General features: G+C 52.3%; 1 protein-coding gene across 1 annotated transcript in view; it reads right to left on the reverse strand.

The window, feature by feature from the left end:
- Window positions 1-291: 291 nt before the first annotated feature.
- Window positions 292-15,570, reverse strand: part of MYO18B (myosin XVIIIB) — a 163,802-nt gene continuing 148,523 nt past the window's right edge. The window contains exons 41-43 of the mRNA XM_023743449.1: window positions 14,391-14,528; window positions 3,212-4,457; window positions 292-489 (exon numbers count right to left, since the gene is read on the reverse strand). Coding sequence (XP_023599217.1) covers window positions 3,224-4,457; window positions 14,391-14,528 — 1,372 coding nt within the window. The 3' untranslated portion in view covers window positions 292-489; window positions 3,212-3,223. The remainder of the gene's footprint in view (window positions 490-3,211; window positions 4,458-14,390; window positions 14,529-15,570) is intronic.

Genomic DNA, 15,570 nt, shown 5'->3' on the forward strand with positions numbered 1-15,570 from the left:
CAGACAAGGTAAGTATGGGAATTAAGGGAGAATGGAAAGGTTATTTCAGTTTGACCAATCAGGGAAGGCTTCCTGGAGAAGGTGACACTTGCGCAGAACCTGGACAAATGAAGAGAAGGAGCAAGACCATTGCATGTAGACATATAGGGAGAGAAGTAGCAGTATGTCACTGAAAACTATAAAGAGTCTGGGTTGGTTCCATTCCTCAGAGCCCTTCTACCCCCAGCCACAGCCCATCAACCCTCTAGAGTCCAGGGAACAGGATCAGAGAACAGAGAGAAGACACAGATGCCAAGGAGCCAACACTTTATTGTGTGCAGACCAAGCACGCTGGGAGACCCACGCCCCGCGGGATAGGCCTCTGCTGGACCCCTCTCTCCTCTTGAGGGCGGCCACGCTCGCTGTAGTGGGACTGAGGGCCCCCGGGGAGGCCGGGCCGGTCTCTCTCTGCGGAGTCGGAAGTCTTCGAGGGCAGTGCATCTCAGGAGGCTGGAAACAAACGTAGGTCAGAGCTGATCAATGGGACCTGGGAACTGAGTCTTGGGGAGGTGAGTGAGAGTGGGGGGGCCCTGGAGGCCCATGTTCCCAGGTGGCATTCCTGCAGAGATGTGACCAAAGAAATGAAGACATGTGGACGGGAAACAAGCGGTGGGAGACAGGGACAGGGTTCCTGCAGGACCCAAATGTCCCGGGGCAGGGTGACCTGACATTTAGTGCAGCCACAGGGGGCCGGGCTCTGTCTTTGGGATCCCTCGCATTCTCCTGCGACTCACAGTGTTACTTTTCGTGGCTGGTATTATTCTCTCCGTTTTCCAGCTGAGACGCAGATGCTCAGCAGGGTCACATGGCTTGCCCAAGGTCCCGTGGCCAGTGACGGGAAGAACCGAGCTCGTTTGGCCCCAAATCCCGTAACATGCTCACATCCTGGGGAACGGGCCGCACTGTTTAGTCCCAGACTCCAGCCGGGAGGTCCGGGCAGAGGGACATTTTAGGCGGGCGCTCTGTCATCACAGTGAGCAGGGCTGGGAGGGGGAAGGGAGCTTGAGTTTTAGGAGAAATGGCAGAGACAAGATGTTCTGCGTCGACTTCTGCCAGGGGCTGCTCTTCCCTTATGGACGCGTGCCCTTTACGTGGCCTTTGAAACTGCGTTCTGTGTCCCCGAGAGCACAATAATGTAAATGAGTATCAGATCTCTCCTCGGTAATTGAGAGCAGAGAGAAGGCCATGTAAAGTCAAATTAATTTGCTCTGAAACATCCGAGACCATCTCCACGGAAGGGGCAATGGCTTTTTGATGGGCTGACGGTGCCTCGCAAAGCAGCAGGTCTCCAGCAGTGGAGGGCGGGGTGCGTGGCTCCTTTTGGTCCAGGACGCCTGTGGGAGGAGGGCTGGGGCGGAGCGCGCACCTGCAGCCTGAGCCTGGAGCGGTGGTGAGCGCTGAGGTTTGATAAGGGGAGATTAATGTGGCCATGGACGATCACTGGTCTGTGGGTTTGTATTCTGTCTGAACCCGGAGGGAGTTTCTTACTCCTCCTCTGCTGATGCCCATCCTGCCGCAAGGGGCTCTGCATTTCAGCTGGGGGCCAGGAAGTGGGATGCTCAGGTGTGAATGCGCCCTTGGGGGGGCTGTGGAGGGCTGGCCCTGCCTCTGGGCGGAGAGCACTGAACTGGGAGTCAGGGTGGCTGGGTTGATGGCAGACCCACTGGGGGACCTTGATTTGAGGTCTCCCTCATTTGTTCAACATTGAGGTTGGAGTCCATGAGTTCTAACATTCCTTTTTAAAAAAATTTTTTATTTTAAAAATATTTTAAAATTGATTTTAGAGAGGAAGGGAGAGGGAGAGAGAGATAGAAACATCAGTGATAAGAGAGAATCATTGATCAGCTGCCTCCTGCAAACCCCCTACTGGGGATCAAGCCCACAACCCAGGCATATGCCCTGACTGGAAATTGAACGGTGACTTCCTGTTTCATAGGTTGACACCCAACCATTGAGCCACACCAGCCGGGCCCAACACCTCTTTTGATATGTGATTAGAACATCCACCTCCTTTTTGAGGGCAATGGAGGCAGCCTCCTTAAAGATCCAGCTCCATCTGTACGGCTGAGTTTACCCAAGAAGATGCCTGGGATACGGACTAACATTACAGATAAAAGTGGCGATTCTGGAGTTTCCAATCCCAGCTCCGCCTGTGTGATTTGGTACAAGTGAATTAACCTCTTTGATTCTCAGTGTGCCAGCCTGTAAAATGGGAATAAATACTAGCAACCACCTCCCTGGGGGGTATTGTGGGTACTAAGTGACCACCTGATATATATATATATATATATATATATATATATACACACACACACACACACACACACACACACACACACACGCTTAATACAAGGAAGCCATCATTCAGTCAGTGCCTCTTCCTGCCTTTCTGCGGAGGGGTGCCAGGGTCAGGGCTGGGAGTAGGAAAGCAGGCGGGTGGACAGGGGCACCGCTCCTCCCACACTGCTCCTCTGTGACGGTTGCACGCATCCCCTCCTCCCTCCCCCTTGGGCCTCAGTTTATCTCCGGACACTTAATGCAGGAGTTGGACTCCACTATACTCAAGGCCTCCTCCACCCGGGCCTGACCCTACCACCATGATGCCATCATGATGGGGCAGAGAGACATCACAGCGCCTCCGGCTTCGGGAAGAATGGAGCACTGGAAATAAGCAAGACGGGGGTGGATTGGGAGGGGGGGGCTTTAAAAAGCCAGACCAAGCGGCTTTAAAAGCCAGCACCTTCTCTAGCCTTGTCCCCTAGGACCCTCTTGCTTTCCGACGTGTCTGCATTTTAAAGAGCAAAGAAACAGGTGGCACCTGGCAGCGGGTTTCTGATGAGCGAACACCTCTACAGACCCTCTTCCTCCAGAGAAATCAGTCACGGCATTAAAAGCAGCAGCAGCAACCAATTTCCTCTAGGCCAGGGGTGGGGAACCTTTTGTCTGCCATTTGGATATTTGTAACAAAATTACCAACTTAAAAATCAGCCTGCTATATACTTGGTCAAACATTTAATGACTCACCCTTCATGCCTTGGCAGGGCCAGACCAAATGATTTCTTGGGCCTTATATGGCCCGTGGGCCGGACGTTCCCCACCCCTGCTCTAGGCAGCCGGGCCCTGGTGATGATCTCGTCTTATACCCCCCAAGACGACCCAGCCGGTCCTTTACCTGAGCCGGTTCCTACTTCTGCAGGTACTTCTTCATGATGCTCGCCACGTCCTCGTCTTTCCTCCCCGTCCCCGGCTCTCTGTTGCCGGGCGACGTTCGCTCTCCCTCGTCTCCCTTCGGCCGTGGGATCCTTGGTCGACTCTTGATGCTGTCGGCGCTTTTGAAGGACACGATGGAGCTGGAGGAGGAGGACGAGTCGGAGAGGTGACCGGGGTCCTCCTTGGACTCCGGGCTCTTTTTCAAAATGGTCTTGATCCCTGAGAGAAAGGTCCGGCCGGCCTCTTCTGTCTCAAAGTGGACGCTGGAGTGCCGGGAACTGTCTTGCCCATCTTTGGCGGCTCCGGCCAACGACCTCGAAGTCTCGGGCTTCCGGATGGCCGGGAGGAAGTCATCAAAATCCACTTTGGCCTTGCGTTCGTAGTTGAGACTCGGGAGTTTCCAGCTGAATGGGTCGCTGTCCGGAGGGTCCCCCATGAGGTGGGCGAACTGGCGATTCTGGAAGATAAGCGGCTCCTTCCCGAGGTCTGGGCAGCCCGCGTCGTCCAGGGAGGACTCCAGACAGCGCCTCCGAGGACGCAGCGTGGGCGACAGGAGTGTGTCCCTGGGTGCGGAGGGGGAGCTCAGTTTTCTCCCCGAGCCGGGCCCTGACTCTAAGAGGGACTCACAGGAACTGAACCGGGTCTTCGGCCTCTGGGGGAGCAGCGGGGTGCCCTCCCCGCCCTGGGAAGGGATGCATTTGAGGCTGGTGGAGCGCAGGAGACCAGCGGATGGCCCGGCGCAGTCCTCCGTCACCAGCGGGGAACTCAGCGAGAGGTGTCCCTCGGCGCTGCCGGCCCTGGCCCTCCTCAGCGTGGACGCCCCGGTGGTCTGATAGATGGGGAGGGTGGGCCAGTCCTCCAGGCCCAGCACCGAGCCCTGGCCCCTCTGCGCCCTCTGCCTCCGGAGCCCTCCCACAAACTCCGACAGGGCGGCCGAAGGACTGGGCAGCTTCTCCCTGGACACCGGGGATGTGTTTCCCCTCTGGGAAGAGGGGGAGGAAGACAGGACTCCTGATCTCTCCGGGGGCTTCCTCTGGATGTCACTCTCGTCGCCATGCCCAAAATGGCAGTACTTTTGCCGGCGGAGGGAGAGGGGCAAGAGGGAAGAGAGGGACTTGTCCCCCGTGGTCTTGCTGGGGGCATCCTGGGCTCCGCTCAGGGCTGACACCCGCCGGACGCTTTCGGCATCACCGGCCTCCTCGTGCGTCCTGTGCCAACAAGAAAGACACAGTTGGTGGGGATCGTGCAATTCATACAATTTGTGCAAGCGGTGCGGGAGCCACTAAGCACAGGCGCTAATATTGTTTTTCTTTGGAAATGCCATCCCCACCGCATTCTCAAATGAACCGCGTGATTTAATGCGCAAATTCAAGCCAGGTAAATGATTTCTCCTTGCTCTCTGAAATTCAATTTCTGTCTATAATTAAACCCAGCTAAGTACGTTCGAGTAGATTAACACGCAGGCAGGACGAGTGACTTAGATTTATGAGGCATCCTATCTGACAGGATGGGCCCCGTTGTCCCAGAGCCTGCGGAGTAAGTCATTCGCTTCTGGAAGCCACGGGGAGACCTGCAGGAGGCTATCTGCTTATTCAGGGACAAGCCCAGAGGACAGGCCCACCGGAAGGGCTTCGGAAAGTCAGTGGCCCAAATGTGCACCTCAGTGGGAGGCCCTGTGACGCCCTGATTGGTCCTGGTGGGGGGAAGACCTCCCTCCTAACGGGAGAGATTTGCATGAAACCAAGACCAGCACAAGGGGACAGATGGCTTCTATTCTGGGACGACACCAGGCCTGGCTTCCCTGCAGAGTCGGTTTGCAGCAGCCGAGCCCACATCACTTTCCTTCCGAAAAGGAGGAGCCTGGACTATAAGATGAAGGATGTTGCTGAAAGGAGAGAGACCGCAGTCCGCCAACCATCCCTTTAATAAATAAAAAACCTACTTGTCCTTCCTCTAAGACGAACAGCGCCACTCCTGCCCGCCTGCAGAGTTGTCATTTATAAAAAGCAAAAGGGCCAGGGTTTGGGCAGGGCAGACGGAGCTGGGGGCTGGGGACTGGAGGAGGCTGGGAGCGAGGTGCTGGGAGCGAGGCTCAGGCAGGCTTCCGGCCCCTGTCCACCCTCTGCATTGCTGCTCTAGCTGCACACGGGAGCCGGCCCTCCACACAGAAAGGTGGTTGGGATTCTGGCCAAAACCTTGAGGAAGGCTTCTCGCCCACCACAGTCTGATGTCACCATTGCCATCCCAGGATCCCAGAGGACAGGGCAGTAACTCCAAGAGCTTTGGAGTCGGGGAAGGAAGCCAGCCAATGGCCCTGCAGGTGCCGCCTGGACGGGAAAGGAGGTACAGGTAGGATAGGGGTCAGGGTTCTTTCCAGGGACGTGGGTAGAGACCTAGACACTGTCTCTTGAGCTCCCGAGGCCAGAGCTCCAACCGTCCATAAGCCTCTCTCTTCTGGGGCTGGCAGGCGCCTCCCCAGACCCAGGACCCGGGGGAGGCAGCCGTGGCGCTGATGTTCTGTTAAAGGTTCCATGTGTGACGGGCACCGGGCTGGGTCTTCTCATCTGCCTCTTCTGATTCCTGAGGTCAGCTGGGTGGAGGTCCATGGGTCAAGGTCACGGTGTGTGTGTGTGGGGGGGTGCGGGGGGAGACACAGAGTCAAGGTTACCGTGTCTATGAGCCACCTCCATCACTCACTCCCCTCACCATCCTTGGTCCTCCTACGGGATCAAGCTCCCTACTCCCAGCCTTGAGCTGCCCTCTGGGTCACCTGCTGCAGCCATGCCAGTACCGAGGACGGCCGAGCCCCTCTGCCCCGGGGTTTGCATTTGCTGTCTGAGCAGTCCTTCCACCTCCTCCTGCACAGGTCACCGTGTGACCTTGCGGGGAAGTCGTGGGACAAGAGAAATGGGTCTGGCACCTAGCCCCTCAAATAATGGTTACCAGTTACAATGAATAATTAATAACCGATAATTAATGGCTCTTCATGATTAACAGTTAATGGCAATCGTTATTACTGCTACTAATCTCTGAATCCCCTGAGCGTAGCCCACCACTGGGCTCAAGGAAAGCCTCCACGGAGGTGCCCAGAGGGACGGAGAGAGGACGGTGGGCAGGTGGCCTCCTGCCTCCTGGAGCCCGAGAAGGAGTGGCCCCGGGCGCCCGGAGCAGCTGCCTCCTCCCACATCGTGGCTGTCAGCTTCCATCTCCGTCACAGCTGGACGCGGCTGGGGAGGGAGTGAAGGGCTCCTTTATGATCACCCCAAAGTGTGTCTGTCAACATCACTGCCTTGGAATCGCTCCCCTACTACACGGCAAGATGGCTTTCTCACTCTTTCTTTTTTTAATAAACAGCTCGGAGCTGCCGGGGCAGTGGGCTGCCGCGGAGCTGACAGAAGTCATTTCCGTCCTGCCTCGGCCCCTGAAGGGAGCGGGGTGATGGATGTGTCTTGGGTGCTCAGTCTCATCCATCGCCTGCCACGTGGGGCAGGCGGCTTCGAGGGCTCCTGTCACAGCGCTGCCTGGGACTCTGCCGTCTGCTCACCCTAGCTCCCACCCCGGTGCTGGCTGCAGACGCCAGGACAGGGAGGGAAGGGAGGGAGAGAAGAGGAGTTGCAGGAAGAGGAGAAGAAGGAGTGCTGGTTTCCGAGACAGAGAGCACAGAAGCGACACTTCTACAAGGCACACCCCGCCAACGTCCCCGCACAGCCACTCGGGCCCCTGCCTGGCGGCCACAGGGCTGTGATCACCGATCTCTCTGCCCAGGGCCTGATGTCCTGGGGGCAGGGCAGGCTGGGTTCCACGTTCGAGAGTTGTCTGGTGTCTTCATAGCCTCAGCTGGTGCGCTTGGAGCAGAGACACAAGCCAAACAGGGTGGACACTGGGGGCTGGAGAGGAGAGGGTGTGGGGGAGGGAGGGAGGGAGGACAGGTGTGGAAGGGAGGCTGAGTGCCACCTCCTGGGCTTGCCATTCAGAAATCGGTCCCATCTCTGTGCCATCGTGTTCTGGTGCCCGGCGCCATGACTCCGAGTAAGAAGCTCCTGTGCCCGCTCCTTTCTGGGAGGGGCAGCAGAATTTCATCTGAGTCCAGATGTTCTCGTGCAGGCTCCAGGAGAGGGTCCTGGAGCTGCTGTCTGACACAGGGTGGGCATCTAAGACACACTCTGCTGTCCCCAGCCAGGAGCCTGGGCAGACGCATCTCCTGCCTCGCCACCCCCCCTCCCCAAGCTGCCCTCACTGCACGGCTTGGCTCAGAGGGGACGTCCCTCCATCGGCCTCGCGTGATGGATGGCTGGTGGATAATCAAGATGTCACCGCGCCTGCCTCCCAGAGCCTTGGCCCCGGGGAGGGACGATGAATAGCAGGCCCTCCGAGCCGCGGGGAGACAGGTGGGACAAACGCCAGGCGGGCACTGCGATTCTCTAAGGAGAGAGGCCAGGAATACCTTGGGGACTTCCGCCGCCTGCCCATCAGTCTAGCCACACGGAACCGCCTCCTCGCAGACCTGCTGTGACTGCTTTCCATACGCGCCACTGAAAGCATACGTTTGCCCCCCTCTGTTGTTATTTAAAACTCTTAGTGCTTTTGCTTGATTGTTTTTCTTGAACGACCCCTTCCATCAGGGCTAGAGAAGGCCTGCAATGAGGGCAGAGGTTCGGGAATCAGTGATTCTCACACGTGCTCCTGCTCTGAGCAGAACGGGAAAAGGATGCGGAGAATGAAGTAGTCAGTCAGCCCAGAGCGAGCCAGCTGCTGAGACAGGTGTCCCTGCTTGGCCACGCCCCTGCCCCTGCCAGGCTGTCCTGTGACGGAGCCCCCAGGTCCCAGCAGCTCTCGCACCAGGACACGCTCCTTGAATACCCAGTGACAAGTGAAAAGTGCCGTGTGTGCACGTTTTGTATATATCGGTCCCATCAGGATCAGATTCATCACCCCATCTTGCAGATGAGCAAACTGAGGCTCAATGGTGAGAAACCATTAGCCCAGGGTCACACTGCTAAGGGGCAGGGCCTGGATTTGAACCCTGAAGCTCATGCTTTTCCCTGCCCTGACATCACACGCCCTCCAGGTAGACAGCTGAGTAGAAACCTCGACCGGCCTAACTCACGTCTACACGTGAACATCTCCCCCAATCCACTGAGACACAACGAACCAAAAGAGCGAGATCCGAGTCAAGCGGACAGATGCCGGATTCACTGGCATCAGACACAATCGCACAGCGAAAAAACACAATGTCCAGGCCTGAGAGTTCGGGCGGAGCCGGGGCCAGCGGAGCTACAGGGAACTTGAAGAAGGTTTTAATGACACCATGAATCATCCCCAGAGGTGCGCTGTCACCCCCATTCTTCATCCACACCCTGAAATTAAAGAGGAAATTAAAAATGTATTGATGTTCTGTAAGACTGGCGAGGCCTGGGAAGGGAAACCAGATGTCCTTTCAAGATGGCCTGAGGCCTTGTAACCGAGCCCAGCACAGCGATTGATGGTCTGTAATTACACTTGACAAGGTGCCCCAAACCGTGCCCAACGCCCTAGAGAAAGGAGACGTTTATTGAGTCCCTAGAGCGCACAGGTAAATTCTGCATGATTCTGGATAACAGCTGCCTTACATGGTGCCTTTAGGCTTTGCAGATCTACTCATTTTTATCCTCTCAACAATCCTCTCAAGCAGATACTATGGTAATCTTCCCATTCCACAAACGAGGCTCAGAAAGGTCAGTAATCTGTCATGTGATAAATGGGAAAATGTGGATTTAAACCAAGGAGTCCACCTCCGGGATCCATGCCCCCTCACCACTCTGCTCCACTGACCCTTATCCCATTGTACAGATGAGAAAACCGAGGCGCGGAGAGGCAAGTGGGCTTGCAGAGCAAGGGGCAGAGCCGAGGCTCCCATCGTGGTCTAACTATACGCAATGCTAGGCTGAGCTCAGAGGAAGACGGGAGCTTCGCCTCCAGGAGGGCACGCTGTAGGCATGGAGACTGGCTGACCCTCGAAGAAGAATCAGCAGCGAGGGAAGTTCCAGGCGAACTGTGAACCACGGGCTGCAAGTGCAGCAGGATGTTGCCGGGGGAGAGAGCAGGTGCTGGAGCCTCGTGCATAGCCTTCCTGGAGGTGTGGGGTGAGCCAGGCTTTCGGAAGAGGGAAGGATGTGGGGTCAGAGAAGACACGCTACACAGGCAGAGAGAAGATCCCTCCTACCAGCTATTAGCTATTCAGTCTGCAAAACCCTTGACAAGTGAGGGCAGCTATCTCAGTTTCACGGGCAGGGACACGGGACTTGGAAAGGCCACCTGCTGAAAGGGAAAAGCCAGGGGAGGGAGTAACCAAGGAAGAGAGGAAGTGGTGGAATGAGTGGCACCCAGGTCCTCAGCCTGATCACTCCTGGCCTGAAGGGGCAGAGACTTGAGCCAGAAAATATTCTTTAAATATCCTCTCTTCCTGCCCTGGATGGTTGCTCAGTAGTTAGAGCATTGGCCTGAGCACCAAAGGGTCATGGGTTTGATTCCTGGTCAAAGGCACATACCTGGGTTGCAGGTTTGATCCCAGGCCCTGCTCAGGGCATGCGTGGGAAGCAACCAAAAGAAGTGTCTCTAAATAAATATCTTCTAGTCCCGATAATATGATGTTTTGAGGAGACCAGATAACCTTCAAGCCTTCCTTGTTGTTCTCTCTGATCCTACGTGAGTTCTCTCTGACACTTTCTAGAAACCCATGCAGTGAACAGCCCTCAGTGGGCACTGGCCTGTGTCCCTTCTATGGGTCTGTGTCCCCTCTGTGGGTCAGCAGAATCTGCCCGGCCTTGTGCATATAGCCTTACTGATTCCCAGCTACGAGGACCAGGGGACTTAGAGCACAGTTGCCCATCAGGATCACACCCGGAACTCTACAAAAAAGTCTACTTCCATGCAGGGAAGGGAAGGGGAGGGAAGATTCTAGCTTAAAGGAGACTAATGGCAAATGCAGGGTGTTACTCATAGGCGAAACTGTGTGTAGGGACAGAGCGGGTATATGGTGCTCTCTGTACATGCTGCTTACTTTTTCTGTAGGTCTGAGACTTCTCCTAAACATAAAGTCTATTTTTTTTTAAAAAAAGAGAAAAGTGTCAAAGAAACAAAACAAACAAATGCAATGTGTATCCTTAATAGGGTCCTTCTTCTAAAAAATCCAACGATATAAGACAATTTTAGGACAAATGAGGTAATATGAATGTTGGGATCTTGGACAACACTATGGATTTGTTCGTTTTCTTAGGTGTGATAATGGTGCAATAGTTAAGAGTCCTTCTTCTCAGGAGAAAGATGTGGAATGATTTAGAGAGAACTGGCATGACATTTTCCAGTTACTTTCACATTGTTTAGCATAAAAATGTGTCTAAGATATACAGAGACGTAGATAAGGAGGTAAAGATAGAAACGAAGTGAATACGAAAAAGCATCAGTCATTGTCCAACTAAGGTGAAGGCTAACAGAGTTGTTAAAAAAAAGAAGAAAGAAATAAGGAGGGAGAGAGGTAAAGAGGAAGGAAGTGACAACTGACAGGTGATTCTGAGAAATCATTGCTCTATAGATGGTTTAAAAAGCAAACATTTTACTCACCCCTCGATGTTCAGACCAAGTGCAGCCTTCTCCAGACGGCCTCCCCCACCTCCCAGGACGGGCTAGGGGTGTCCTCCGCCCACAGCCCCTGTGCTTCCCCATCAGTCTGCACTGGAATTGCTTGTTTACTCTGTTGTGTCTCCCAACAAGACTGTTAGTTCTTCTATGAACACCCAGTATTTGCAGAGCGCTTCCGGAAAGGTCATGGGATGGAAAGGGTAGAGCAGGGGTGGGAGCGCCTGGCCCGTGGGCCATATAAGGCCTTCGGAATCACTTGATCTGGCCCTACCAAGGCATCGGGGGTGAGTAAATTAAACGTTTGACCAATTAAGTTGATAATTTTGCACTCTAGGAGTAGTAATGGTTTGGTTTTGATTTGGGTAGTAAATACAAAGGTCTGACTAATTTTTTAAAATTTCATAAAGATGTATAGATATGAAAAATCACATGGATATGAAGGATGTATGTTTCAATAATAAGTTCACTTAACAAAAATTTAGCTCAATGAGAGAACCACCGATTCTAGAACAATGTTTTGGACCATCAGTGACGAATCCAAATGGTTTTACACAAACTTGCAGCTGCCTTAGGTGAGCCTCGGCATCCCACAGATCTACCCTCCGAGACCTGGAGCTCTGGGCAAGGAAAGGCCCTCTCTCCATGGAAAGCCACCTGCGAGGGCCGCTGGCTCCCAGGAGGACTCCTGGACAGAGCCCACACTTGGTCTCCCTTGCTCAGGCCTGGCGCCCAAGGTGTTTGCTCAAACACTTCCACACCCTCCGTTTTAACATCTTTCCCACTCGTCTTCCTAATCCTGAGAAATCTGAAAGGAGCCCCTTTGTCCCAGGAAGACATGAAGTCATGTTCACAAGAGGCCCCTTCATCAAGGACATTCGGGTTGAATTAAAATGATCCGGAGCTCTGGTTCTATGAGCGCGGCGACCAGTGAATAAATGTACTATTGGAATGAGATTAGCATGGATGCTTAACCTACTTTGAGAACAAGCTGTTTTTAATGCTAAGTGCCATCCATTCATATTTACATAATTAATGAACTAATTACAAAGAAGTCTGATCTAATCATTGGAGCGGGCTTCACGTGACCCGTCCTTGGCTTTCACTTCCGTAGAAGTAATTGCCTTTCCTTGAAAGTAATGCAACTTTATTTTTAAAACAATGCCCTATAATTTAGACCTCTTTATTAATTCAAGCCAGCCTTATTGCAAATAAAAAAAATCAACAGGGGGGCGAGAAGGGGGTGGTGGCGGTGTCTAAATCTTTTTCTTTTAAACGAAAGAACCACAAGCCAAGAGGATGGGGCTGGGAATGTTTACAGAAAGCAATTTCCCCCCAGAAAACGGGAAACGTTGTCATGCCATTTTTTTTTTTAGCCAAAGGAAAGCAGTTATGTTACGTCGGCACCAAAGCAAATGATACATACAACAGTAATTAGCGAAGATTACACAGTAATTAAAATCACGATGATTATGTGAGTGAGAATAATTTATACAATAATCTCCACGCTCGCGTTGCAAGATGGTACAGGGCCAACAGCAACAGTGGAGAGCCATGTTTGGTAATAAATTCAAGCCACAACATCACTAATTATGTGCTGATAGATTGGTCACTGAAATTTACGGATAAATGTCGTCTCTGACCAGGATGCACACAATTTTACTGGGACTTCCCAAGGCTACCAAACGGGGAGCACAAACACTCTAGTGAGTATGTTTTCTCTTTCTCCCTCTCCTCTCCCTTTCTTCTTCTTCCTCCTTCCTCCCCTCCCCGCTCTTCTTTCTCCTCCCCTCCCCCTTCACTTTCTGTCTGCATGATCTTGTTCACTCCCATCATTCAGTCTGGGGTTCCGTTGGGCATGGGGATGGGTGTCCAGAGGGAGCTGGGGCTGGGAGCGCTGTGAGGATGGGGGCGGTGGAGAGAGCCCCTTTAACACCCTCTAGCAGGGCAATGGCCCTGAGGAGGCAGGAAGGGGAGGCCGGGTACCCAGCAGGGCCCAGGTGAGCTGCCATCCCCTGAACAGCCCCTGGCACACCTGTGGCCAGACGTGGAGAGACACTCCTGAGCCAAGTGTGGCCGCCACCCCCAAGCCCATAAACTCCGCTGTGGGGGCCACGAGGGTGACACAGTGCCATTTCTGAAGCTCCTGCCTTTATCGCAGCAGCTGCACGATTCCCGGGCCGTAAATCATAAAGCTTTAGCTGTATTTCCCCGGAGCTGATGTCCCCTTATAAATAATACAGAGAATGCTCGTATTTTTTTGGCAGAAGACGGCTTTCTCCCTCTTTTGTTTTCAGAGTGACCTCTCTCAGTCAAATTGGAAACGTCCCAGGGACTCGCTTCTCGAGCTCCGAGATGTGCCAGGTGACATGGGGATGGGCAGACAGGAGTCTCATGTCACACTGAAGGGACGCTGGGATGACCTGCTAGAATCTAGTCAAGTTTAAAATGCAAACGCTTTCTGACCCAGAGAACCCTTTGCCCATGTGCGTAAGGATGTGTGATTTTTTTTGAAGCCTTACAGGTTAATGGCAAATACCCAGGAGCTAACTAAAAGTGAAACAAGAAAACTACAGTTAATACACCATGGCATGACTTTCAGATCTTTTACAGGCCTTCAGAAGGTGACAGGCGTAGGCGGGGAAAGAGTGCCTAGGTCTACGATTGAGGGAAGGAAGCGCAATGTAAGAATTTATATGTAGCGTAATATACACAATAGAGCATCATGTCACTTAGGTTTTTAAAAGTCCACAAATATGCTATGTACTTACTACAAGAACATATGTTTATAAATATACAGAGAGATATATGGAAGGATACACGCCAGACTGAAGATGGTTAATACCACTGGAAAGGGAGCTGAGATTGGGGTGGTGGTGGCCAAGAGGACTTTCACCTTCTCAGTTATATTTTAAGTTCTTGAAAGGGGGACACATTCACAGATTACTTGTGAATCTATGAATAGAAAGAACTGAAAGTCAAGGCATCTGAACTCTAGGAAAAAGACAAAATCTTGATGTTCAAACGAAGCAAAAACCTCTGAAGGAGAAGTCATCTGGTCTGTCTTTATACTGACTCATCATTAAAAAAAATATGAAAATACTCAAGTGACTGTGTTGATTTAAAAAAAATTATAAATCTAGAACTGTCTATAAATGGGAAACAAGAACTTGCCTTAGATGGGAGGCAGCTATAATAAATACATAGCTATTTTGAAAAATGTTCACCCTGTGCTATTTAAAATCATTTGGAAAATCACGCCTTATGGAGAGCTGCATTAGATCCTCATCATTTCAACTATTTGGGTGGTCAATACAATTATATTTCCTGTTCCTCAGATGAGGAGGTGAAGGCCCAGAGAAGGTAATCAACCTGCCCAAAGTCACACAGCTAGGAAGTGGCCAGGGCCTATCTCAAACCATCTGGACCATGATTGTCCTTGCGTAGGAGAGAGGAAAGGAAAGACTTCAAAGTCTGAGGTTCTTTGAGATACTGGCCATCCAGAGGCAACAAGGAGACACTCTTACCTGGGGCTGAGGATGCGGCTGCTGATGGCCGACTGTCGAGAGGGGCTCCTCATGGTGTCGGTGGCCACGGACAGAGTACAGCTCAACCAGGACCGCACGCTGCCCTCTGGCTGGGAGCTAAGGATGGAGACGTTATCTCTAGAAGCAGAATGCAGGACACTGTCACCACGATGACAACTACAGTAACAGCAATAACTAGACAGTCACCCCTAATGGAAGCCAGGCCTTGTGCTAAGGGCGGTACATGCATAACCTCAATCGATTCTCACAACACCATCCCTGAGGGGTCGTGGCTGGTGATTTCCACATTATATAGATGAGAGAATGGGATTTGGGAAGGCCAACTTGGGTCTTGGCCAAGGTCACTCAGCTAATTAGTGATGAAGCTGGGATCCAATACCCATGCTACTGATCACTGCTCTTCCTTGGGAAGATAAATACTCTGTTAGGGATGTTGAGGCACCTCCAATTTTAGATTATATTTGGCATTGAGTTTTATACCAAGTGATATGTTTACTGAACATGGTAAGTGTGAAGGTCTTAACTCCTTGCCCGCTTTCCCCAGAATCTTTCTGCTCTGATAAATATAAATATAAATATAAATGTATTTATTTGCAGAATAATCTATGCCAGGTACCACTGGAAGGAGCTATAAACACGAACCCAACACTGACCCTGCCCTCAGGAACCCATTATAGCACAGTAGACATCTGTATAAATAATCATGAAAATAAGGAGAAAATGATCAATGCCATAGAGCGGGATAATAAAGAGGAATCTTTACTGCTTCTTGGAAGCATAGGGAAGGCATGCAACAGGGGCAGTTGAGCTAAATCTTGTTGGAAGGTTAGGGCCTATCCCTGCAGGGCCCGGAGAAAGGAATTTTACACACAGGTACGGAGGTCATAAAAAGGCGGAGCATGGATAATACGGAAGCAGGAGTCCAGGGTAGACAAGGAAGTAAGGGTGAGAATGTGCAGGGCTCAGATGTCCATTTAAAAAGTCTATTCTGAGGTAATAGGGAGCCACCGAAGGTGTTTGCGGAGGACAGTGGCATCCTAAGTCCTGGGCATCTCTCTGTCTAAAAGAGGCTGGACAGTTCGATAACATGTGCCCAGTGCTGTATATTACGACTATGGAGCCAGAGCTCTCAGGGGCATTGCTGATCATTCTCCAAGGA

This window comes from Myotis lucifugus, unplaced genomic scaffold (assembly GCF_000147115.1).
Source record: "Myotis lucifugus unplaced genomic scaffold, Myoluc2.0 scaffold_391, whole genome shotgun sequence".
Taxonomy (NCBI): Eukaryota; Metazoa; Chordata; class Mammalia; order Chiroptera; family Vespertilionidae; genus Myotis; species Myotis lucifugus.